The 27,900-nt window shown below is 43.4% G+C and overlaps 1 protein-coding gene across 1 annotated transcript in view; it reads right to left on the bottom strand.

Annotated features, from left to right (window-relative positions):
* Positions 1-27,900, bottom strand: part of LOC143295970 (serine/threonine-protein kinase D1-like) — a 58,807-nt gene that overhangs the window by 3,139 nt on the left and 27,768 nt on the right. Inside the window, exons 3-18 of the mRNA XM_076607677.1 lie at positions 24,417-24,548; positions 19,762-19,898; positions 16,622-16,631; positions 16,263-16,478; positions 15,550-15,633; positions 13,052-13,187; positions 12,077-12,200; positions 11,011-11,088; positions 10,340-10,613; positions 9,065-9,181; positions 6,280-6,386; positions 4,769-4,825; positions 3,066-3,170; positions 1,890-1,988; positions 1,301-1,385; positions 456-638 (exon numbers count right to left, since the gene is read on the bottom strand). Coding sequence (XP_076463792.1) covers positions 456-638; positions 1,301-1,385; positions 1,890-1,988; positions 3,066-3,170; positions 4,769-4,825; positions 6,280-6,386; positions 9,065-9,181; positions 10,340-10,613; positions 11,011-11,088; positions 12,077-12,200; positions 13,052-13,187; positions 15,550-15,633; positions 16,263-16,478; positions 16,622-16,631; positions 19,762-19,898; positions 24,417-24,548 — 1,944 coding nt within the window. The remainder of the gene's footprint in view (positions 1-455; positions 639-1,300; positions 1,386-1,889; positions 1,989-3,065; positions 3,171-4,768; positions 4,826-6,279; positions 6,387-9,064; positions 9,182-10,339; positions 10,614-11,010; positions 11,089-12,076; positions 12,201-13,051; positions 13,188-15,549; positions 15,634-16,262; positions 16,479-16,621; positions 16,632-19,761; positions 19,899-24,416; positions 24,549-27,900) is intronic.

The raw sequence follows: 27,900 nt of genomic DNA, 5'->3' as shown, positions 1-27,900 counted from the left end.
GCTCAGAAGAAATCCTATTTCAAAGTATCTGGTTTAGGTTCGAACAATTTCCACTGTTGCTTTTTTTCACAAAAATGTTTTTCATGTTCTTTTTTTTTTTTTTTTTTTGCATTTTGTAATGAAATCTTATATTCTTTCTTCAAAAGTTCTTTCTTTTCAGCATTAGGTGCTGGAGCAGATTTCAGGTGGGAGTTAGACAGAAGCTGGTTGCCCAGTGTCTGGGGGCTGTTTACTGTCAACACGCTGGATGAGACCCCAAAAATCACAACAGCCAATTTCTTTGGTTGTGATCACACTGTAGCTTTCTCATGGACGTTGTGGTCAGGAGTGTGAACAGCCTAGTGGAAAGAAAACACATACAGATATATGCACACACACACACACACACACACACACACACACACACACATGCATCACAAGCGTAACAAAAATCATCCATGTGAAGAGTCACTGACCTTCCTGAGAGATCTCCTTCCAGGGGTTGGGTGGGTACATGAAGGAAGCGTTCTGTATCTGGTCACTTATCTCCTCGTCCTCATTGAAGGGGAAGGTGCCACTCAGACTAACATAGACCACCACCCCCACTGACCACATGTCCAGAGAGCGATTGTAACCTTTTCTTTTCAGCACTTCAGGAGCTGAGCAAGAGAAAAACCAAAAAGTGAATGATACTTCAGCGGTTGTGTAAAATACTCTTTTCTCTGTGCTAGATGTCTTTGAAGACTGTCAACTGAAAAAAGAACAAGATGGCACAGTGCCCTAGTCATGCACAAACATCATGAATGAATGTCATGGTGCTTTATTTCAAACAGCTTAGTGTGTGTAAGTGTGTGAGGGTATGTGCGAGTGAGTGTGATTGTGTGTGTGTGTGTGTGTGTGTGTGTGTGTGTGTGTGTATGAGGGAGACAGACTGAGTGCATGTATGCAATCGTGCATGCGTGTACGTGCGCACGCTTGTGTGTGCTCATGTGCATGCATGCATGCATGTGGGGATGTATGTATTGGTGAGTATGTGTGTGCATATTAAGTTATGGATCTACATTCAACAGTATACATTGCTCTTCCAAAACTAAAGGCAAACAGAGAACTCATTCTTGAACACAACACTCACACACTGTTGCTGTGTTATGTATCCTGCTGGCTGCTTGTGTCTGACAGCTGTTACGGGTCAGTCAAGTCACATGCAGGCGGTGTGTCTGTTAAGGAGTCAGTCAAGTTACATGCAGGCAGTGTGTCTGTTACAGTGTCAGTCAAGTTACATGTAGGCGGTGTGTCATCAGTGTGTCTGCTAGTCCCTTACCCAGATAAGCCGGGGTCCCCACAACGGAGCGTCGGAACGATTTCTCCCCAATGATGCGGGCAAAGCCAAAATCACAAAGCTTCACCTGCCAACAAGAAAAACATGCAGCATTACCCACTCTTTCTCACCATCAAACTCTTTCTTGCACACTGCATAAAAGCTTGGCAGGGGAATGACCATGCTTTCTCACAACTCCATGCTTTCTGAAGATGTGAGAAGATACATGGGGGCACTCTCCATGCTTTTTTGCAATGTGCTAACATGGAGACTGAGAAAGCATACACAAGAAAATATATTCTTAATATTCTTAAAAACTGACTGGTAAACAATATGATGATGACAATGTCACCCTCTCTGCTCTTCAATACAAAAGACATCAGTGATATAAAGACACAGAATGAAACACACTGTCTTCCCATCAATAATGAAGGACCTCTGACTCCTTATCAACATGAAATTGTAAAACAATGCTAAGAGTTTGGTCTCTTAACAAAGACAAGCGCTATATAGGTATCAATAATGATAACAATATTCCTTAATGAAATACCCTCATCTCAAAGTGAACACTGACACAGTGAGCACCACCCACCTGGGGAAAGGCAGTCTCCGAGGACAGCAGCACATTCTCTGGCTTCAGATCACAGTGAACAATGCTCTTGGAATGTAGGTGACGTAAGGCAATCAGGATCTGTACAGCAATGAGCAAGTCAGTAGGACAACTAATAATAATTATACTTATAATGATGTGAATTTATATAATGCCTATCCTCTAAATAGGGCTCCAGGCATTTTACAAAAATGGGAAAACAGACATATACACAAGCACGCAAACACACAACACACACACACATGAGAAGTTCACAATAAGAACAATGGTGTTCTGCATCAGTTTAAGCCTTTCACTTCCAACTGCAGATATATCTGCCGTTTAGGGGTACTGCATTATGAACAGTCCAGCCGGCCATTAGAATACACTTACTTCCGAATGGCGACTGCCCTGATGTGTGTCTGCAGCAACATCTCAGCAAGCTTTGGCTCGATTTTTATGCATTTTTTGTGTGTTTTGTAAAACAAAGAACTGTTTATCTTGTCATCATGGCTGCCTGGATGTATGGTACAGAAGAGGTGGCTAGAATTTTGTTTGATTGTCCGCACAATGTCAACAAGAACAAATATGAAAACAGGACAGAAAATGAAAGTAATCTTCATGTTGATCAACTGAAGTCATTCTGGTTATCTGGTTATATGAGGTACAAGGTGATCTGATGAGGAGTTGGCTGCTGACCTGATAAATGAGGTACTTGGTGACCTGATAAAGGAGTTGGTTGCTGACCAGATAAATGAGGTACTTGGTGATCTGATAAATGAGTTGGTTGCTGACCAGATAAATGAGTTGGTTGCTGACCGGATAAACGAGGTACTTGGTGACCTGATAAAGGAGTTGGCTTTTGACCTGATAAAGGAGTTGGTTGCTGGCCTGATAAATGAGTTGGTTGCTGACCGGATAAATGAGTTGGTTGCTGACCGGATAAATGAGGTACTTGGTGACCTGATAAAAGAGCTGATTGCTGACCTGATAAATGAGGTACTTGGTGACCTGATAAAGGAGTTGGTTGCTGGCCTGATAAATGAGCTGGTTGCTGACCTGATAAAGGAGCTGGTTGCTGACCCGATAAATGAGTTGGTTGCTGACCAGATAAATGAGTTGGCTGCTGACCTGATAAATGAGGTACTTGGTGACCTGATAAAGGAGCTGATTGCTGACCTGATAAATAAGGTACTTGGTGACCCGCTCACTGAGCCGTCCTTTGGAGCTGGACAGGATCATCTCCAGCATGTCTCCTTTCAGCTTCTCCATCACCACAAATATCTGTTAGCAGTACACACACCTCTGTCAGCAACACACACACACACCTCTGTCAGCAACACACACACCTCTGTCAGCAACACACACACACACCTCTGTCAGCAACACACACACACCTCTGTCAGCAACACACACACCTCTGTCAGCAACACACACACCTCTGTCAGCAACACACACACACACCTCTGTCAGCAGTACACACACCACACCTCTGTCAGCAACACACACACCACACCTCTGTCAGCAACACACACACCACACCTCTGTCAGCAACACACACACCCCTGTCAGCAACACACACACACACCTCTGTCAGCAACACACACACACACCTCTGTCAGCAACACACACACCACACCTCTGTCAGCAACACACACACCACACCTCTGTCAGCAACACACACACACACCTCTGTCAGCAACACACACACCTCTGTCAGCAACACACACATCACAACTCTGTCAGCAACACACACACCACACCTCTGTCAGCAACACACACACCACACCTCTGTCAGCAACACACACACCACACCTCTGTCAGCAACACACACACACACCTCTGTCAGCAACACACACACCTCTGTCAGCAACACACACATCACAACTCTGTCAGCAACACACACACCACACCTCTGTCAGCAACACACACATCACAACTCTGTCAGCAACACACACACACACCTCTGTCAGCAACACACACACCTCTGTCAGCAACACACACATCACACCTCTGTCAGCAACACACACACCACACCTCTGTCAGCAACACACACACACCTCTGTCAGCAACACACATACCTGTCAGCAACAGACACACCCCTGTCAGCAACACACACACCTTTGTCAGTAACACACACCTCTGTCAGCAACACACACACACCTATGTCAGCAACACACACATCACACCTCTGTCAGCAACACACATACCTGTCAGCAACAGACACACCCCTGTCAGCAACACACACACCTTTGTCAGTAACACACACCTCTGTCAGCAACACACACACACCTATGTCAGCAACACACACACCACACCTCTGTCAGCAACACACACACACCTATGTCAGCAACAGACACACCCCTGTCAGCAACACACACACCTTTGTCAGCAACAGACACACCACTGTCAGCAACACACACACCACACATCTGTCAGCAACACACACACCTCTGTCAGCAACACACACCTCTGTCAGCAACACACACACCTCTGTCAGCAACACACACACCTCTGTCAAAATGATACACACACAGAACACAGGGTAAAAGATGGTGATGTCTAAGAGGCAGACAGATTGAATTAATAGGGAGTGACAGATGTAATGACAAATGACAGATAGTGATGACAGATGTAATAACAGATGACATCTAGTAATGACAGATGGTATGTCAGATGATAGATGTAATGATAGATGACCTTTAGAAACATCAAAAGATGATAGATGACATAAAGCAATGACAGATGGTATGACAGATATAATGATGGATGACATTTAGTAAAAACAAAAGATGACTGATGACAGATGATGATGACACATGACAATGACAGATGATGACGGGCAGTGATGACAGATGGGATGTCAGGGGTGCAGCACATACCCTCTCTGGTGTCTCAAACATCTGCTCCAAGTTGACCACTCCAGGGTGGTGTAAGTTCTGGAACAACACAGCACATGTTTTACTTTCACTTTCAAGGTTCCAGAACAACACAGCACATGTTTTACTTTCACTTTCAAGGTTCCAGAACAACACAGCACATATGTTTTACTTTCACTTTCAAGGTTCCAGAACAACACAGCACACATGTTATACTTTCACTTTCAAGGTTCCAGCACAACAGCACACATGTTTTACTTTCACTTTCAAGGTTCCAGAACAACACAGCACACATGTTTTACTTTCACTTTCAAGGTTCCAAAACAACACAGCACACATGTTATACTTTCACTTTCAAGGTTCCAAAACAACACAGCACACATGTTATACTTTCACTTTCAAGGTTCCAAAACAACACAGCACACATGTTATACTTTCACTTTCAAGGTTCCAGAACAACACAGCACACATGTTATACTTTCACTTTCAAGGTTCCAGAACAACACAGCACACATGTTATACTTTCACTTTCAAGGTTCCAGAACAACACAGCACACATGTTATACTTTCACTTTCAAGGTTCCAGAACAACACAGCACATATGTTTTACTTTCACTTTCAAGGTTCCAGAACAACACAGCACACATGTTATACTTTCACTTTCAAGGTTCCAGAACAACAGCACACGTTATACTTTCACTTTCAAGGTTCCAGAACAACACAGCACACACATTTCACTTTCAAGATTCTAGAACAACACAGCACACACATTTCAATTTCAAGATTCTAGAACAACACAGCACACACATTTCACTTTCAAGGTTCTGGGACAACACAGCACACATTTTACTTTCACTTTAAAAGTTCGAAGACAACACAGCACACACTTAAATATAACTTTTATTATCAAGGTTATGGAACACCACAGCACATACATTTCACTTCCATGGTTCTGGAAAAACACAGTACACACAAAAGTCACTTTAAGTTTCAATGTTGTGTAACAACACAGCACACACAATTCACTTGAACGCCTACAATTGTTTCGTCTAAAACATGACAGATGGTTCACAATTTGGTTGTGATGATGCCTTTGTGTAAACAATACTCATTTCATTTCCTGGCTTGGTATAAGTTTTGATTTTTTTTTCACTTTCACAATGTTTGCTCAATGTCAAACTGTACAGCAACAACAGTAACGATTACATTCATATTTTTCAGAGTTTGAAACTGCAATCATGGTTGTTTTGCAGGAGAATAGGAGAAATCCACAAAAGTTCTTTTAGCATGACTGATAAAAATATAAAAAAAATTAATAAGTCAAGTGACTGACTGGCTGCCACATCGGTGGGTCATTTACAAATTGTGTGTATCAATGACTGATGACCGACACTGAAGCTGAACACTGCACAGTAACACACACACACAAACACATACAGTGCCGGTGCACACATACAAACAGAACGAAACAGAAAATGAAGACAAAGAACACTTGCAGTAAGAAAGATTCACACCTGCAGAATGGCCACCTCTGTTTTGAGCTGTGCCTCCTGTTTGGTGGGGAAGCGCAGCTTGTCAATCACCTTAATGGCCACTTCACGGTTTGTTTTACGATGACGTCCTGAAAATAGTCAATGGGGAATGAAGTCACTGTGTATCTGAACCTCATGCACACCTGAGCAAAGGAGTAAACAAGGCAAGGCAAGAGGCAAGGCAAGAGGCAAGGTAAGGCAATAAGGTTATTTTATATGCCCCCTGGGGGCACTGAAACATTACATACATTATCTTTTACACACACTCACATATACAAAAACAAACTTTGATTTCATTTACATGCATGCATGTTACTTTCTTGGCGTCACAGTTTAGGTGCAGATGACACATTCATACTTTGAGCTGCACACATACAATGGAGCAGGCACAGTCTGACTGTCGGTCCTTTGTGCTTCAATTACTATTCATCATCATGGCCTGGCTTCGCTGACGAAGATCTAGGAAGGGCGTTGTCCATGTCTGATGCAGGCACGCTCATGGCTGACAAGGCCAATGCGGGAAAAGCAGAGTCGGCCGCAGCGGTTGCAAGGGAAAGTCTGGTCTGGGTTCGCGGCTGCAGCGTCGTGGTTCTTCCTCCTCCTGCGTTTGTCCTCAAGGCTGGCCCTGCGGTTGTTTTCGAAGGAGGAGACAGCTTGGTGGATGGTGCGTCGCCAGGTCTCTCGATCAGCGGCTACTGCGGACCACTGGCGATGGTCAATGTGACAGGCACCGAGAGCTTTCTTCAAGGAGTCTTTGTATCTCTTCTTGGGTGCTCCTCTGTCACGGTGGCCAGTGGACAGTTCGCCATACAGCGCGATCTTGGGCAGGCGGTGGTCCTCCATCCTGGACACGTGCCCTGCCCAACGTAGCTGGGTCTTTAGCAGCACTGCCTCGATGCTGATAGTCTTTGCCTGCTCCAGGACCTCGACATTTGTGATGTAGTCACTCCAGTGGATGCTGAGGATGGTGCGAAGGCAGCGCTGGTGGAAGCGATCAAGCAGTCGTATGTGGTGCCGGTAGGTGACCCAGGTTTCGGAGCCATACAACAGGGTGGGCAGTACAACAGCTCTGTACACGCTGATCTTTGTGTCTTTCTTCAGGTGTTTGTTGTTCCACACTCTCTTGTACAGCCTGCCGAATGCGCTGTTTGCCTTTGCAAGTCTGTTGTCGATCTCCTTGTCGATCTTGGCGTCAGACGAGATGGTGCAGCCTAGGTAGCTGAACTGGTGGACCGACTTCAGCTCTGTCTCACCGATGTTGATGTGAGGAGCGTGGAATTCTTCCTGTGGGGCAGGCTGGTGGAGAACTTCCGTATTACTATTAATCAAAACAGAAATGGCTTAAATGATGTTTGGGAATATCAACATCCTTTTCAATATCTAGGGCTAAGTAATGTACAACTTGTTTTTGGTGGATATGTTTATAATCTTCTCCAGTTTACAATGAACTCCTTGTTTTGGTTCCAAGGAAGATGCCATTCGCTTCCTTTCAGAAAAGCTGCAAACTGAGAAGATGTCAGTATCCAAAAATTCTACTGAATGAAAAGCGAGATCCAGGCAAGAGAGATTGTTAATGGCTGTGTTGTTGGTGATACAAACAGCTGTTGGAGATGGATATTTGTGTCTTTTTCTTTTTACTGTGAGTGTGCTGAAGGTTAATGGAGACGATTCTTGACATATTGGGCTGGGGGTGGGAGGAGCTGAGCTGAGATGAAGGGGAGAGTGGTTGTTGATCAGGTGGGTGATTTTTTGTACTTTGAGGGAAGCTGTCTGAAAGTAGGATTGTTTCAAATGAGCAAGCTTGAAGTTGTTTACTGCAGTGATGCTCATCTCCATTTCAGTCGTTGGTGGTTGCTGTTTTGTGAAGCAGGACTCTTGAACATGCTGTACATTTGTTGCCACACTGTAATATCAACTGCCACCCAGACAATTCATGTTTGGATACATTTCATTTATATAAATGCTGAGTTGGGTGTAGTATTTCAGGTGTCATTTTTGTTTTGGGACTGAGTGTAGCAAGCACAAGTTAGCCATTGTTTAGATAAAATTTATGTGTGTCTGTGTTTCATATATGATGGCATGAAAAATATAATCAAGTAGTATACTTTCAAGCTTATACATGTGTGTCTCTGGTGAGAATGAGACTGAATTTAATATAGAGAATAACAGTTCACTCACTGATACAAAAATAACTTATCCTGTAACAACATTGAGTGCTTTATAATAATAATCAGTACTTACAATGTTCACATCAGTATCATAAAATAGCTATGGAACATTCTTCAACACTATCATAGAAGTCAATTAAACTAGAACCATCAGCTACAAAATGTGTGAAATGAGAAAAAGATGTGGAAGAAAAGCAAATATAACACACACCACACACACACGACACATACACCAAAACACAAACCACATATAAGATGTCAGCTGACAAAACAAATAAGATCCGAACATGAAGCAGAAAAGTACATGATGAGGCAACAAACTGTAAATGATAAATTAGAACTGTGATGAGTTGTTCTTATGCTTGTAGCATGACGTTTTGAAAGAAAAGAACATTGTTACACCTCCCTCTATATGTCCAGTCCTCACCCATTCTCCGCATCCATTGTACAGGTGTGTATACACGTGTGAGCTGAAATGAATAAATGCGTATGTGTCTAAATCACCTTGTGGTGAACAGACAATGAACTCGTGAGAAGAAGAACACTGTTTACCAAGAAAGGAAAGAGAGGCAGCAGCCTATGGCAGCATTAGACTTTACCTCCATAGACAATTCCAAACTGGCCTGATCCCAGCACGTCTTCAGGGAAGATCTGGTACAGCTGGCTGATGTCCACTTGTTTGTCTGCGGGGTTTTCGTCGTTGGGGGAGACGTTTTCTGTCACAGTCAGCAGTCAAATCACTACTAGGGTTTCAGTGCAATGTCAGCACACAAAAAGAGAATCATCATATCAATCAATGTATTCATCAGAATGCACTGAATCACATATGCATATCCATAAAATATGCGCATATTTTAGAGCTAATTTTTCTATTTTTGTCTATCTATACAGCAATATGAGAGCAGCAAATCTATACAGCAAAGTAAGCATAAAGACAATAAACACCCATCTATTTTTCAACAGAAAATTATTCACATTTCTTTCTATCAGCATAAGAGTATCAAGATGATACTGACTGATTATCTTTAAATTCATTGTTTTGCTTTAAAGAGTATGTTTGTTCTTCTGTCTGAAGTCCCCCTCACCCACCTGTCAATGTTACACAGAACCTTCCTTTCATACCCCACCCCCTCCCAAACACTTTAAAACCTACAGCTATATCTGTCTTTCCCCCACACCAACCACTGTCTTTCCTCCACACCAACCACATCTACCACTGTCTTTCCTCCACACCAACCACTGTCTTTCCTCCACACCAACCACACCTACCATGGTCTTTCCTCCACACCTACCACTGTTTTTCCTCAAACCAACCAGTCTTTCCTCCACACCAACCACACCTACCACGGTCTTTCCTCACACCAACCACTGTCTTTCCTCCACACCAACCATGGTCTTTCCTCACACCAACCACTGTCTTTCCTCCACACCTACCATGGTCTTTCCTCCACACCTACCACTGTTTTTCCTCAAACCATTGTCTTTCCTCCACATCAACCACTGTCTTTCCTCCTCCTCCTCACCCATTCTCTTTCCTGCACACCTACCATGGATTTTGGAGTTATTAATAGATAAACAGACCTCCACACCTACCTCTATCTGTAGTGCTGTCACCAAACAGACCCACAGACTTCCTCCACATCTATCACTGTCTTTTCTTTACACCATCGTTTTTCCTCCACACCTACCATTGTCTTTTCTTCACACCTACCATGGCCTCTAGTTGTTAATAGACAAACAGACCTCACCACCTACCTCTGTCTTTAGTGTTGTAGCCAGGGGAGGAATTTTGTTTAATGTCCCGTCACACATACTGGTGATTGAAGAGTTGTAGCTAGACAAAACTACAGACATGGTCTTTCTTCCACACCTACCATTGTCCTTAGTGCTGCCGGAGGACTGCGGGGTGACGGGCATCAGGGCCTGTCTCAGTGCCTGCTCCCAGTGCCGGGCCTGCTCCAGCCCACTGCCGCTCTCCGCCGATGCCACAATGTTGGAGTCCTGGTGACCATAGCTCAGGTCCTCCCCGACGCAGTAACGCAAGCCGCCTGTGGTGTGAATTTCAAAGACGTGAGGTGCTCGTGAATAGTCCACTCCCTTCTGTGGCTTGGCTGGCTCTATGGCGGTGATGCTGTCCAGGGCTATTTCCTGTGTGGTGAAAGGTGGCAAATTCATCAGAATGCTTCCACAACTAATTCTTCATCTATTTTTATAACTCTGTATTTAACACTTTGCACCTGGAGAACTAATTTATCCCCATAAATGGTTGCCTCCCTTGGACCAAGTACAGCTATCTCTGTACTGCAGTGACTGGTTTATTTTTTTAATCATTGTCTGCGTTTTGTGTATGAAGTATGGCTTTAACAGTGCACTCAGCTGTTGTAGGGCTGGTCCACAGAAACTACAGTGCAGCTGCACTGATAGGGTGTTAGACTAGGTCATTTTGACAGACATACACATGGGCAATAACATAAATAATTCACAGAACTATCACTCATAAACAGGTACACACTTGCACATGTACACACACAAACACACACATTACCTTGTAATAACGGCTGGACTTTTCATCCACAAAGAGGGTGACAGTTTTGGGGTCCAACCTCCATAAGTGTCGTCTTCTCTGAAAAAATACAGGCCACAAATGTTATTGACACACTGAATGATCAACAGAAACAAAGAGTGACTATCTGTAATTTCTTCATGTTTAATGGACTCTGGACAATAATAATAAAAGGAAATAACAATGACAAAAATACAATTTCAAAAATAAATATACTTTTTTCATCACATTCAAGTACAGACACAAGCATAACATCATTGCCGTTTCAAACACACACATCACACTCATACAAGAATCACTCCACAGATCTTGCAGAAAAACATCACCACATTTTTCACCCTGTAGATATTTTTAGTTTTCATCTGGTCTCACACAGTGTCCGTGTGCTCATTGCCTGACACTAAAGGTTAAACTGTTAAATGTCCAACAGCTTTTCACGGCCTTCATGTCAGTGATTTAATGTCCACTGTGTCAAGGGCTGGGCACAGTCAGGAGGTGTCCAACCCTCTCCTGCCACTCCAACCCTACAGAACCAGTCAGGTACCAGTCACATCAACAGGAATTTACACTGCCTTTCTTTTTTTATGGACTTTTTTCAATCTGGCAGGCTGTACTTGCAATGACTTCCCAAACCTGATAGTGATATATAATTATGGTAAGGGCAAGGCAAACAGAAACAGAAAAACACATTCACAACACAAGCGCTAAGGTTGGAAAAGTCAGGTTGTTACTTCCATTTTCACATAACAGTTTTCCAAACTGGGTAATGTTTCAGACTGAAGAAGGTAAAATCTTGGTCAAATCAAGCAAGCAGCAATATATATAACCCCCCCTCCCTTCATACACACACACACAAAAAAAACAACAACAAACCCAAACACATATACACACCCAAAACACATAATACAAAAGAATCACAGTCATTCAATATACATATATAAGATAAAAAATGCTATAATGAAAAAGAAAATGAGACATGTATGACAATGGCTCGCCTCCAGTGAAGCAGCACGATTTGTATATGAAATGGTGTGTGAAAGTCACTGACTGTTTTGTCTTTGTCGGTGAAGTGCACCATCCAGCCCTCCTTGATGGTCTTGGACCCGGCTCTCTTGGTGTGTTTGATGGACTGCACCACTCGCATCAGTGGGATGTTGCTGCTCTCCGTGGGACTGCACACACAACACCACTCCATTTCTGCCACTGCTGCTTTCTTTCTTAATTATAATAAATAAATAATACAAGTACTTAATTTGTGCAAACTCCCCAGTGGGCTCTAAGCACCTCATACACATCAATACATAAACATTAGTGTATAGTGGCAAGCAACAGCACATGAAGATAAGAATAAAAAAACCCAGAAATATCTATATACATAAAGACAATACGACAAATTGCAGGCAAGAAAACAATCACACAAAAAAATTGCAGATATGAAAACGGTCACACCAAAAAGCACAGAGTATGCCCTATGCACGAACACACACACATGCCCGCGCGCACGCACACAGAACACACATAAACCCATGCACATGTGCACGCACACAGTAAACACCCACCCACAAGCACACAAGCTGAATGAAGGTTTCAAGAGGGGGAAAACAGCAGGGCGTGGGGGATGGGAGGAGGCAGGCACAGACAACTTGTCAGCACTTTTTTCCTCACTACCATCCACTGGCCTGGTCAGCGCTGCCCAGTTTGATCTCAATATGAAGTTGGCAACCTCAGCTTTGAAAGTATGGCAGCTTCAGTGTTTTAAACAAAAGTCCATTGTGAGGTCTAAGATTGGATAAGAACTAGTTCTGAATAATTTCAGTTCATGCAAGAGTTTGTAAAAAGTCATGAAAAACTCAAAAAGAAGCTATTGGTTTTTCTGATTGACAGATCTATCCAGTAATTCTATCAGATTCCTGGAGAGATGGTGAGTTGATCTCTACAAGTTTCAAATCATCGTGAACCATGCACATTGAGGTACACACACACACACACACACACACACACATGATTTTTGAGGTGAGGGTACCTGAGCGGTGGCTTCTGGTCCTCTATGATGTCTTCATCCTCATCCTTGGTGCTGATCTCGTCTGGCTCCTCTGTGTCCAGCATGAACGACTCGTCTGTGGTGCTGGACACCTCTGTGTCCAGGATGCTCTCTTGGTCTGTCGACAGTCATACTGTGCACTTGTACACCACACACAGTGACTCACTGTGGACTATGTACACACAATGACTGTCACTATGACCCACAGTACACACAGTAACTGTCACTATGACCCACAGTACACACAGTGACTGTCACTATGACCCACAGTACACACAGTGACTGTCACTATGACCCACAGTACATACAGTGACTGTCACTATGATCCACACTACACACAGTGACTGTCACTATGACCCACAGTACACACAGTGACTGTCACTATGACCCACAGTACACACAGTGACTGTCACTATGACCCACAGTACACACAGTGACTGTCACCATGACCCACACTACACACAGTGACTGTCACTATGACCCACAGTACACACAGTGACTGTCACTATGACCCACACTACACACAGTGACTGTCACTATGACCCACACTACACACAGTGACTGTCACTATGACCCACAGTACACACAGTGACTGTCACTATGACCCACAGTACACACAGTGACTGTCACTATGACCCATACTACACACAGTGACTGTCACTATGACCCACAGTACACACAGTGACTGTCACTATGACCCACACTACACACAGTGACTGTCACTATGACCCACAGTACACACAGTGACTGTCACTATGACCCACAGTACACACAAGGACACAGTGACTGTCACTATGACCCACAGTACACACAATGACTGTCACTATGACCTACAGTACACACAATGACTGTCACTATGACCCACAGTACACACAGTGACTGTCACTATGACCCACAGTACACACAGTGACTGTCACTATGACCCACAGTACACACAATGACACAGTGACTGTCACTATGACCCACAGTACACACAATGACTGTCACTATGACCCACAGTACACACAGTGACTGTCACTATGACCCACAGTACACACAGTGACTGTCACTATGACCCACAGTACACACAATGACTGTCACTATGACCCACAGTACACACAATGACTGTCACTATGACCCACAGTGACTGTCACTATGACCCACAGTACACACAATGACACAGTGACTGTCACTATGACCCACAGTACACACAATGACACAGTGACTGTCACTACGACCCGCAGTACAGCCGCCATGGCAAAGTGGTTTGCATCGTGGACTTTTGGCTGGGAGGTTGCGGGTTCAATTCCTGGCAAAGGATGGTACTTTGGCCCTTAGCCAGTGTGCTATGGGTTTCAATGGGAAGACTGCAACCACACAGTCAAGTATCGTACAATTCACAACACTGTCTGTCTCCTCCTCCCTCATCAATACCAAAAAAAAAAAGTCCCAAATTCTGTGGGATTTCATGCCCTGCTCTCATGGTGACCTCAGTTTCGATCGCCCTCCACATTGTGCTAAGGGTGAGTCATGTCAAGATCTTTGGTGTCAGCAGATTCATGGGAGGCTGTCACTGGAGGGACATGGTGGCAGTCTCCACTCGAGGGGACACTCATTCACTCTGCCTCAACAACAATGCGATTATTGTCATCAGTGGGGGCTTATTAGGTGGTGTCCTAAGTAGAGTGATGGCCTAGAGGTAACGCGTCCGCCTAGGAAGCGAGAGAATCTGAGCGCGCTGGTTCGAATCACGGCTCAGCCGCCGATATTTTCTCCCCCTCCACTAGACCTTGAGTGGTGGTCTGGACGCTAGTCATTCGGATGAGACGATAAACCGAGGTCCCGTGTGCAGCATGCACTTAGCGCACGTAAAAGAACCCACGGCAACAAAAGGATTGTTCCTGGCAAAATTCTGTAGAAAAATCCACTGCGATAGGAAAAACAAATAAAACTGCACGCAGGAAAAAATACAAAAAAATGGGTGGCGCTGAAGTGTAGCGACGCGCTCTCCCTGGGGAGAGCAGCCCGAATTTCGCACAGAGAAATCTGTTGTGATAAAAGGAAATACAAATACAAATACAATAACAAATCAGAACAGGCACTACTGAACATCAAAATGACTTAACAGCATTGCAGGGTTTCCTTTGGTGTGTGGCCTCCCAGTGACCTAACATCAATAGTTCCCTGTGGACTGCCGACACTGGGACTGCAAGAGATGAACCTGGGTGTGGCCTACAATGCAAGACTTGGAATGAGCAGCGTGGGAGTAATGCCACTGAAACGGTACATGCTGGGGCAGTAAGAAAAAAAAAAAAAAAAAAAAAAATCTCACAGAAACATTCAAATACACATCATACATTAACTCACATTTATATTATGTGAGATTTAACCCCCCCCAAATTCTGATTTTGCTCTACAACATGAACCAGGATTTCGGTTGTGTATGAATGTTGATGTGTTGTGTGAACGCGTGTATGATGGTGTTACAAGTGTTACTGTACCTTCAGACACATTGTAGGACATCTCCCCTGCACAATCATTTGGAACCTGGGTGGCACATTTCTTGTGGCAGTTGAACTTGCAGTCTACAGAAAAACAACAAATAATTACTTGTATACTTGAATGCTTGTATTCTTCATGTTCATCTACACACACACACACACACACACATCACACTCATCATCTGATATCATTTATGGTAAAAAGACAAAGAACAAACACACACACACTCACATACACACACACATTACTTCATTTTCCAGCCAACATAATACAGTGCTTAAGGTCACAGAACAACATGATGTGACAGATAAAAGTTCCCTGGTGGACATACACCTCTAACAAAACACATTCATAAACACTTCAAATGAATATGCCCATGCACATTATGGTACACTGCTCTATGCACAGACACCCAACACAGAGGACGTTTTGGATTACAACTTCCTCACTCTTCCTTTTATTTCTTCCCGTTTTTTTTTTTTCTGTTCCACAATCCAGAGCTCCCCCTTCTCTCTCTGGACAGCAAAACCCTTCTTCATCACACATGGAAATCTCTTTCACAGACCAAGTCCACTCCATGATCCAGAGGACTGGATGTAAAAATCCAATCATACTCATTCCAAAACCCTCTTGAAACTGCTTCATTTTTCTCAGCCTGTCCCACCCACCCCTCACCTGCCCCATGGTTGTGCACACTCCAACGTCCACCCACCTTTGCACTGCACTCCCTGGCGAAAGAGACCTCGCAGCAGTCGCTTACACCACTGGCACACAGTGGGGCGTTTGTAGTTGTGCACCACAAATGTGTGCGGCACCTTGATGCGGTTGGCAAACTCTCGTTCCAGCCACAAAGGGCGACCACTCCATGACTTGGAGCGTCCCCCGCCTGGGGAAGGTGGCGCCGGCTGCGATGGTACTGACAGAGATTCTGCAAAAGTGGACACTGGCTCATGTTGGCTGATGATTGGGCAAAATGTTGTGCCAAACCTGCATTCTCAAAGTTAAGAACCGATAATGATTATCAGAATAAGCACAGGCGTTGCACCTACTAAATGTGAAAGGTTATTTTACTTTGCCCAGACTAAAAATCAACAAGAGAGGCAAAGCCTTCAAGACTCACTTGTGATACACTTAAAAAAAAAATAATCTAATCATTAAAATGTGTTCTGTATTTGTTATTATAAAGCTTTGTGTTAAAAAAAGAAAGAAAAAAAGTCCTAACCAAATTCGAATTAAGTCCCCTAGCATTAATTACAGAGTACTTTCCCTTTTTTACTATCTGCACCAAAACGTTTGCAAAATAAATAAAACTTCCATGCTTAGCAAAAGAAGTTCCTATTTGAACAAAAAATGATAATAATGACTGCTCTTGTTGTTGGGTCAGAATATCAGATCAAAGTGCCAAGTTTAGAGAATACAAAAAATATAAATATAACAGTAAATGCAGTTTGCATATAATTAGGCTTCTTTTTTTTTTTTTTTTTTTTTTTTGTGTGTCCATCCCAGAGGTGCAATATTGTTTTAAACAAGATGACTGGAAAGAACTGAATTTTTCCTATTTTTATACCTAATTTGGTGTCAACTGACAAAGTATTTGCAGAGAAAATGTCAATGTTAAAGTTTACCACGGACACACAGACACACACAGACAACCGAACACCGGGTTAAAACATAGACTCACTTTGTTTACACAAGTGAGTCAAAAATGAAAAAAGTTTCTTTATTGCCAAATACAAGGGAGACAGAACTGATAACGTCTTGTCAGTGTGCCACATCCTCTTTCACTGCCATGAGGTTGTGTCGACCAGCCCTCTCCACCAGTGTCCGTGTCCACAAAGAAGCCAAGCAGAGGAAAAGCTGATGGAAAGGAAATCACACACACTGGCAGGTGACAGAGAGACACAGAGAGAGAGACAGAGAGAGAGAGGGGGGGGGGGGGAGGGAGAGAGCAGATTTGCTCACTGCTACATAATCCATGCTGTCACATTGCCCTCACACCTAAACCACAGCCACAGACTCTTTCAGCTAGTCTGCCTGTACTGCACAGGCAACTGTCCATATTCGGTCAACACAGGGAACTGTCCATTTAAGGTCTGTACTGTGCAGGGAACTGTCCATTTTAGGTCAACACTGCCCAGAGAACTGTCCATTTTAGGTATGCATTGCACAGGGAACTGTCCATTTAAGGTCTGCATCACACAGGGAATTGTCCATTTTAGGTCAATGCAGGGAACTGTCTATTTTAGGTCAACACTGGGAACTGTCCATTTTAGGTCAACACAGAGAACTGTCCATCTTAGGTCAACACAAGAACTGTCCACTTGAGGTCAACATTGCACGCATAACAGACCATTTGAGGTTAACATTGCAAAGGGAACAGACCATTTGAGGTTAACATTGCACAGGGAACAGTCTATTTGAGGTCAACATTGCACAGGGAACAGACCATTTGAGGTCAACATTGCACAGGGAACAGTCCTTTTGAGGTCAACATTGCACAGGGAACAGTCCTTTTGAGGTCAACATCGCACAGGGAACAGACCATTTGAGGTCAACATTGCACAGGGAACAGTCTATTTGAGGTCAACATTGCACAGGGAACAGACCATTTGAGGTCAACATTGCACAGGGAACAGACCATTTGAGGTCAACATTGCACAGGGAACAGACCATTTGAGGTCAACATTGCACAGGGAACAGTCCATTTGAGGTCAACATTGCACAGGGAACAGACCATTTTAGGCTGACAGTGCACTGACACAGGCAAAGCATAATGGCATGTGGGCATGACATGCATTCAAACTATCCCCCCAGCAAGTCATCAGCAACCATCACATTCCCCCCAAAACAGATACAAACCACTTGCTTACACTGCACTATCTCTTTTCCTTCCAACTGTGCTAACAATACTACTACTACTACTTCTAATAATAATAAGATAATGTAATTCTAGTACTTAAGATATGGCACCAGTGCATACAACAGCAAGCAAGAGCACAAGAAGGCATATAAGAGAAGAAAAAAAAAGAGAAAAACACCGAGACAATATCAAAATGATCTAAAATGGATCAACTTCAATGTTTCTTATATCTATAGGTTCTTACTATCAATCGGTTCTTATACACAAAATACTGTGAAAATAATGAATGCATTTGCAAGGGACGTTTAACGGTAGAGCACATCTTAACCTACTGTTCAGAAATGAAACCTTTTTTGCCTCCAGAAATTACTGAACACATGTTACTAGTTTCAAATATATATATATATTTGGAAAAAGTTATATATTTCAAAATGTTCTTTATCAAAGTTAGCTAGTAATGTGTTAAACAGTCCAGATGGTTGTTTATTGTAGGTCCCCATATCATCCTCTTTTCAAATAATAATCTACAGAAGAAGTGCATACAATATTTGATTATTGATTATTTTTCTGTCCTAATCCCACTTCCCCCGTACCCCCTCTCTCACACACACCCTTCCAATATTATGTTTTTTCTTTCTCCAATCACTGACACTCACCCTCTCCATTTTAGATTTTGTACTCCATCTTTTCCACATTCTGTTCTCTCTCTCTCTTTTCCTTCCTCAGTCCCCTACCCTTCGCCCCCACCCCCACCCCCCTCCACCTCCACCGCCCCCTTTTCATTTGAATATACAAAAATTATGATTTCTAATTAATGATAACAATTCTATTTAATGATAACAATCATCATGGTGATGATAGAAATAATAATCCAAATAATAATATTAATATCATTTATTTCCAGTTTAATATCATCATTTTAGATGAACAGACTATCAATAAATAAATGAATAAAGGTTCTTACTGTTACTTATGATACACAAACAAATGCATAATGGTTTTGTTACTTTATGATACACAAACAAAGGCATTACTTGACAATCATGATTATAGAAGTGAAGAGTCAACTGGTGACACTGTTTTCAATGTAACTTTTTTTATCATCTGTAACCATCTAATCTTACCAAACACCAATGAAAATATTCGTCACGATAGGAGGATAGCATGGAATCAACAAAGCAAGCTCAAAAGAACAGTATCAGCTGAAAATGACACAGTCTGAACCTTTATCCTCCTCTCCCTTTTTCTATGCTCTCCATGTGTTGCTGTATGGTAATGTGGGCAGTTTACAATATGTACAATATGTACACAGATTTGCCACAGATGCGCTGTGAGTGAGGCTGACCTGTACATGATTGTCGGTGGGTGTTTCAGGTTTAGAGGGGAAGGTGAAGGAGAGGTTGGAGGAGGAGTGGCGGCGATAGCGGTCCCGCGCACAGTTGTTGGGGATCTTGTAGGCACAGCGCTTGTGGAAGTTCATCCCACAGCCTGCCACAGCCACCAAACACAGCAAGGTGCAGGAAAGCTGACAACTGCATTGCATTGACGTATACATACAGATTACAACAATCACATTCTCCTTCAGTCACATATATACATACACAGGTGTCAGACACTTCAGTGGCTCAGCTGTTCTGAAAAATAAAAGTATATACATATATACAGATTACACCAATCGCATTCTCTGTCAGTCATATATACAGAGGTGTCAGATACTTCAGTGGCTCAGCTGTTCTGAAAATGTACAAACAGTCTGCGATACACAGCAAACAGAAGCATGTACCACTGACACATACACATGCTGAATAATTTTGTGAATTTCTACCACAGGCTATCATTCAGCAACAGTGACAGCGATAAGATAGTCACACAGTGAACAAAATATGTCATCCACATCCAATTTGATTTCCTGGGTACCTGCTTGAAGGTTCCATCCATGGTTTGTAGAAGACAGCGATATAATTCTGTACATCAGCTCTTAGCATATACATGATACATACACGCTGACAGTTGTTGAGTATCCTGTAGGCACATCGCTTGTGGATGTTGAGACCACAGCCTGCCAGATACAGCACAATAAAAGTCACAGCATCAGTGGCACTGAAGTATCAGTATCAGTAGCTCAAGGAGGCGTCACTGCGCTCAGACAAATCCATATACGCTACACCACATCTGCCAAGCAGATGCCTGACCAGCAGCGTAACCCAACGCACTTAGTCAGGCCTTGAGAAAAAAAGAAAAAAAGAAAAAAAAAAAAAAAAGAATAAAAAAAAATAACAAAAAAAAAAAAAAAAAAAAAAAAAAAAGAAAGAAAGAAAACAAAAAGAATGCTGTTCTAAACTGGCTGTTTGGAATAATGATTATGTACATTAATATAGCACCCTTTCACTTTAAGAGCTCAGGGCGCTTATGAAAAAAAAGAATTACAAATTACATGAATCATTTATGACCACTCTTTCTCAACTCCCCCCACCCCACACTTCCCCCTGCTACTCTCCCTATCTCACTCATCATGCATCCAAAGTGAGCTGACAAGGATGGTGTTGAAGAAGAAAGCTGAGAGTGCTTACAGATAGGTTTTAAAATGATGAGTTTATAGTGAAGAGTGAAAGGCAGAGACAGAATCAGATGCACTGATACGATGAGGAAGGTTGTTCCAGAAATAAGGAACAGCAAAGAGGAAGAAATGTTCACCACAGGTTCTTGTATTGACCCGAAGACGTTTCAGAAGGTAACAGTCAGAGGAAGAGCTGAAAATTCCTGAGGGAGTGTAAGCACTGATGAGGTCAGAAAGATATGTAGGTCCTGCGGAGTGGAAAGCAGAATAACACAGACATGCAACTTTGTATTTAATTCCCGCTTCAATGGGTAGCCAATGTAGAGTGCTGAGGTGGGGAGAAATGTGATCAGTACAATGGTTTCAGAGTCAGATGGGCAGCATTGTTTAGAAGTTTTCAAATTTGCTGAAGAGAATTATGTGGACAGCCTGTGAGAAGAGAATTACAGTAGTCAATTTGTGACAGCACAAAAGCAGAAATAAAGAGTTTTAGTAGTTTCAACAGAAAGATACTGACCGATAGATTCAATCTGACAAAGTTCTCAACTGACTGTGCATTATCTGAATGACTACCTGTGGGTGCATACTTAAGTTTGAGGCAAGAATGACTCCAAGGTTCCTTGCTGATTTAGAAAACTGAACTGTGGCATCACCAGCCATAACAGAGGCAGGGAACGAAATGGATGTGGACATTCTTAAAGAGGAAATAATCATTATCACAGCTTCAGTTTTGTCATCATTTAACATTAGTTTGTTGAATGTCATCCAGGATTTAACATCAAGAAGGCAGACTATTTGGTTAGGTTCTGCAGACTTTTTTTTATAGCTGAGTATCGTCAGTAAAAGAGTGGTAAATAACAGAATGACCAGAAATGACATCCATATATAGGTACCAAGACAGCATTCATATAGCAACTGGATGAAGGTTAAAACATGAACACTTTCACTCATTCACTCACACAAAGACACAGACACACAAGCATGCACACCCAGACACACACATCTACATATATATTTATATATACAGATAGAGAAACATAGACAGACAGACAGAAAGACAAAGAATGTGTGCTGCTAAGTTAATTCCTGAAAATATCTCAAACCCTGAAGTAGGTACTGATGGAAAATGCATGCAAGAACTTCACCAACTATCCCAACTGATCACCTGGATTCAGTTCACACAGTACACAGGGCAGTGTCTGCAGTCAGGTGTGTCAGTTCACAGTGTCTGTCTATAGTCAGGTATGTCAGTTCACAGTGTCTGCAGTCAGGTGTGTCAGTTCACAGTGTCTGCAGTCAGGTGTGTCAGTTCACAGTGTCTGAAGTCAGGTGTGTCAGTTTGCAGTGTCTGTCTGTAGTCAGGTGTGTCAGTTTGCAGTGTCTGCAGTCAGGTGTGTCAGTTCACAGTGTCTGCAGTCAGGTGTGTCAGTTCACAGCATCTGCAATCAGGTGTGTCAGTTCACAGTGTCTGTCTGCAATCAGGTGTGTCAGTTCACAGTGTCTGTCTGCAATCAGGTGTGCCAGTTCACAGTGTCTGTCTGCAGTCAGGTGTGTCAGTTCAGTGTCTGAAGTCAGGTGTGTCAGTTCACAGTGTCTGCAGTCAGGTGTGCCAGTTCACAGTGTCTGCAGTCAGGTGTGCCAGTTCACAGTGTCTGTCTGTAGTCAGGTGTGTCAGTTCACAGTGTCTGTCTGCAATCAGGTGTGTCAGTTCACAGTGTCTGTCTGCAGTCAGGTGTGTCAGTTCACAGTGTCTGTCTGCAGTCAGGTGTGTCAGTTTGCAGTGTCTGTCTGAAGTCAGGTGTGTCAGTTCACAGTGTCTGTCTGCAATCAGGTGTGTCAGTTCACAGTGTCTGTCTGCAGTCAGGTGTGTCAGTTTGCAGTGTCTGTCTGAAGTCAGGTGTGTCAGTTCACAGTGTCTGTCTGCAGTCAGGTGTGTCAGTTTGCAGTGTCTGTCTGTAGTCAGGTGTGTCAGTTCACAGTGTCTGTCTGCAGTCAGGTGTGTCAGTTCACAGTGTCTGTCTGCAGTCAGGTGTGTCAGTTCACAGCATCTGCAGTCAGGTGTGTCAGTTCACAGTGTCTACTTCACAGTGTCTGCAGTCAAGTGTGTCAGTTCACAGTATCTGCAGTCAGGTGTGTCAGTTCACAGTGTCTGCAGTCAGGTGTGTCAGTTCACAGCATCTGCAATCAGGTGTGTCAGTTCACAGCATCTGCAATCAGGTGTGTCAGTTCACAGTGTCTGTCTGCAATCAGGTGTGTCAGTTCACAGTGTCTGTCTGCAATCAGGTGTGCCAGTTCACAGTGTCTGTCTGCAGTCAGGTGTGTCAGTTCAGTGTCTGAAGTCAGGTGTGTCAGTTCACAGTGTCTGCAGTCAGGTGTGCCAGTTCACAGTGTCTGCAGTCAGGTGTGCCAGTTCACAGTGTCTGTCTGTAGTCAGGTGTGTCAGTTCACAGTGTCTGTCTGCAATCAGGTGTGTCAGTTCACAGTGTCTGTCTGCAATCAGGTGTGTCAGTTCACAGTGTCTGTAGTCAGGTGTGTCAGTTCACAGTGTCTGTCTGCAATCAGGTGTGTCAGTTCACAGTGTCTGCAGTCAGGTGTGTCAGTTCACAGTGTCTGTCTGTAGTCAGGTATGTCAGTTCACAGTGTCTGTCTGAAGTCAGGTGTGTCAGTTCACAGTGTCTGTCTGTAGTCAGGTATGTCAGTTCACAGTGTCTGTCTGAAGTCAGGTGTGTCAGTTCACAGTGTCTGTCTGAAGTCAGGTGTGTCAGTTCACAGTGTCTGTCTGCAATCAGGTGTGTCAGTTCACAGTGTCTGTCTGCAATCAGGTGTGTCAGTTCACAGTGTCTGTCTGTAGTCAGGTGTGTCAGTTCACAGTGTCTGTCTGCAATCAGGTGTGTCAGTTCACAGTGTCTGTCTGCAATCAGGTGTGTCAGTTCACAGTGTCTGTCTGCAATCAGGTGTGTCAGTTCACAGTGTCTGTCTGCAATCAGGTGTGTCAGTTCACAGTGTCTGTCTGTAGTCAGGTGTGTCAGTTCACAGTGTCTGTCTGCAGTCAGGTGTGTCAATTCACAGTGTCTGCAATCAGGTGTGTCAGTTCACAGTGTCTGTAGTCAGGTGTGTCAGTTCACAGTGTCTGTCTGCAATCAGGTGTGTCAGTTCACAGTGTCTGTCTGCAATCAGGTGTGTCAGTTCACAGTGTCTTTCTGAAGTCAGGTGTGTCAGTTCACAGTGTCTGCAGTCAGGTGTGTCAGTTCACAGTGTCTGTCTGTAGTCAGGTATGTCAGTTCACAGTGTCTGTCTGAAGTCAGGTGTGTCAGTTCACAGTGTCTGTCTGAAGTCAGGTGTGTCAGTTCACAGTGTCTGCAGTCAGGTGTGTCAGTTCACAGTGTCTGCAGTCAGGTGTACCAGTTCACAGTGTCTGTAGTCAGGTGTGTTCCGTGTGGTGTTCTCACCTTCACATTTCAGCCCCTGCTTGACCAGACCGAAGAGCATCTCCCCACAGAAGTCACAGAAATGAGGGGACTTGTAGGAGTGAACAAACAGAAGGTGGGGCCGTATCTGCAACTCCTCCATTGTCGCTTGGGCTGTAACACAGACAGGTGTCAAGTGTGAGTGTGTGTGTGTGTGTGTGTGTGTGTGTGTGTGTGTGTGTGTGTGTGTGTGTGTGTGTGTGTCTTGTCTGTCTGTCTGTCTGTCTATGTAAATGCATCTCTGACTGTGACTGTGGATATGTGTATGTGTGTGTGACTGTATGTGTGTGAGAGTGTATACATGTAGACATGTATGCATATGTATGTGTGTGTTTATCACAGTGTTTACATGACAAGCCATCGTTTCTGAGGGTCATCAACATCTCTCTGGGCAGCTCTCTCTCTCCTCTCCTCACTCTGCAGACCCATTGACAGGACGTCATCTGAACATTCGGTAGTGGACCAATAGATCTTGAAAATGACCAAAACATCTTTAATCAAAACACCTCACCCGAATGATTGTTTGCCAAGCTGGACGCAGTAGCCACAGTTTATGACCATGATGCATCCAAAAATCTGCTTTTATGGACTAAGAGGCACAGGTAAAATCTGAAGTCAGTGTCTATGCAGCTTACTGCCCATTCTGAGTGTTTAGTTTGGCACTGTGACAGAGACTTCCCATTCAAGGAAATAAACTCTGACAGTCTTTTTAATAAGTATGCTGCTGAAGAAAAAAGTTGCCCTTGGGGCAGTCAGTTGTTTGACACACATAACAGGATCTTGCGCCTTATGGTGAAAGGAGGAAACAGGCAAAATACGTTAAAAGTCTTGTTGGGTTTTTTGTTTGTTACTACTGCTACAAATAACGGTTCTACTGCTAACTTATTTTGTCATGCTAACTTCAGACTGCACTTCAGATTCTCAGGAAACGATCTATGGAAACTCGCATCCACCACAGTTCATGCACAAATATGGTTCTGAGAAAAGATATGAAAAAACCAGTGTCAAGTCAACTATCCGAAGTGGAGTGGTGGCCTAGAGGCAAAGCATCAACCTCGGAAGCAAGAAAATTTGACTGCACATGATTAAATCCCACACTCAGCAGTATTTTCTTCCATTAGACCTCAAGTGGTGGTCTGGATGATGATTATTTGAACAAGTCAATAACTAAAGTCATGTGTGCATCATGCTCTTAGCGTATGTAAACAAACCCATGGAAACAAAAGGGTTGTCCTTGGCAAAATTCTTAAGAAAAATCCACTACAATATTCTTGTGTGTGCGTGTATGTGATTGAAAGCCTGACTGAATCACACAGGAAATAAATGATGAACGCCTAAAGGCAGCCAGCTGTCAGTCAGCAAAAAAGATAAGCAACCTGTTGCGCAAATGACTGTGTTTGTGCAGCATTCAGAGTTTGGTCTCTGATCAGACAGGCACTATATAAGTATAAACAGTAATAATATTGTCAGATCCGATAAAAGCCCCTGGCGCAGTTGATTCTTCTTCAGTAACAGCAACACAAATCTGAGCCTGTCATCAACAAGTGTAACTGGCTGGAGACAGAGCAGATGAGCTGTGTCAATGTATCTCCATCGCTCAATGGAGTCCACCAGAGCAAATCCCATCAGTGCCACTGTTGGTCGTTGCCTTGTTCCTCTACATTAGAACATCCACTGATCCTACTCACAAATGATCCTACTCACAAATGATCATTCAAATGATCCTACTCACAAATGAACCGATGCTTCTCCATTTCTCCACCACCACTTTCAGCAAAACACAAACAGGAAAGCACACATCTCCATATCCTTAGTCTGACATAACAGTACAGCTGTAATTCACACTCTGTATTTCACAGACAGACGTGGTCATTCACACTGTAGACAGACACGAGATGATGGAGGCTGTGTGGACAAGAAGAGAGAGAGAGAGAACTCCATGGCTGATGTCTGTGTCTGTTCATCAGTATGCACAGGGAGGATCACCAGTCTCTTGCTTCAGGCCTTCAGCACTGAGCTGAACCTTACACGCCTGTGTGTTGTGTAGCCATCAGAAGAGAGACATCTTTCAGTCCTGCTCACTGCTCAATGAAGCAAAACATGTGGTGAGACATCTTGCGATCCTAGTCAATGAACCATATCCTGTCAATGTGAACTGTATTGCAACAAACCTGCTGCCCTCCAACCGCAAACTACAGGGAGTGGTGTGTGTGTGTGTGTGTGTGTGTGCTGATCAGGTGCTAACCACCTGTCATTAGTCAGCATTAACTGCACATCCCTGCCTCTTCCTTCCCTCCACCACTCACCCTGTCACCTCAGGCACAGGAGTCAGGGAGAATGTTGTCACCAATTGCTGCTGCTCTTCTGTACTGTGTTGTGATGCACTGTGTTGTATTTCACTGTGTTGTGTTGCACTGTGTTGTGATGCACTGTGTTGTACTGCACTGTGTTGTATTTCACTGTGTTGTGTTGCACTGTGTTGTGTTGCACTGTGTTGTATTGCACTGTGTTGTGTTGCACTGTGTTGTGTTGCACTGTGTTGTATTGCACTGTGTTGTGTTGCACTGTGTTGTATTGCACTGTGTTGTATTTCACTGTGTTGTGTTGCACTGTGTTGTGTTGCGTTGTGTTGCACTGTGTTGTATTGCACTGTGTTGTGTTGCACTGTGTTGTGTTGCTCTTTGTCACAGATTTCTCTGTGTGAAATTCCGTCTGCTGTCCGTGGGGATAGCACATCACTACAGTGCAATCACCCTTTTTTCTGCCTGCAAGTCTGGGTGCGCCCCCACCCCTCCACCACCCACCCCCATCAGTGTGGATTTTTACACAAATTTTTGGCAGAGCAATCCTTTTGAATGCGATGGGTTCTTTCATGTGCATGAAGTGCATGCTAACTTGGGACCTTGGTTTATCATCTCATCTGAACGACTAGCATTCATACCACCAATCAAGGTTTAGTGCAAGGGGGGAAAATACTGGTAAGAGTGGGATTTGATCCCGTGCACACCAGATTCTCTCACTTCCTTGACAGATGCATTACCAGTAGGCCACCACTCCACTCTGTGCTGTCTGTGGTCTGACCCAGGCTGCCGTCACTGTGCATGCTTACAGTACACTGCTTGTAGCCTTTAATCCCTTGTTACCCAAGTCCATTTACCCCTTGTTACCCAAGCCCATTTACCCCTTGTTACCAAATTCCATGTAAACCCTTCTTACCAATGTCCATTTACCCTTTGTTACCCAAGCACATTACATCCAAGACACAACAAATTATGTCAAATTATTCAATATATCTTTAACAATCACTGTAACATAAAAACAATAATAAAATCAAATCAATCAAACACCAAATTCATAAGGTGGCATTAAATCTCTCTCTCTCTCTCTCTCTCTCTCTCTCTCTCTCTCATACACAATACATGTACATATGCACACACATACATACACATATTATACACACAGCTTT

The sequence above is a fragment of the Babylonia areolata genome, chromosome 21 (assembly GCF_041734735.1).
Source record: "Babylonia areolata isolate BAREFJ2019XMU chromosome 21, ASM4173473v1, whole genome shotgun sequence".
Lineage (NCBI taxonomy): Eukaryota > Metazoa > Mollusca > Gastropoda > Neogastropoda > Buccinidae > Babylonia > Babylonia areolata.
Note: the sequence above shows the minus strand (reverse complement) of the source record. Positions and strands in the feature narration are given on the sequence as shown.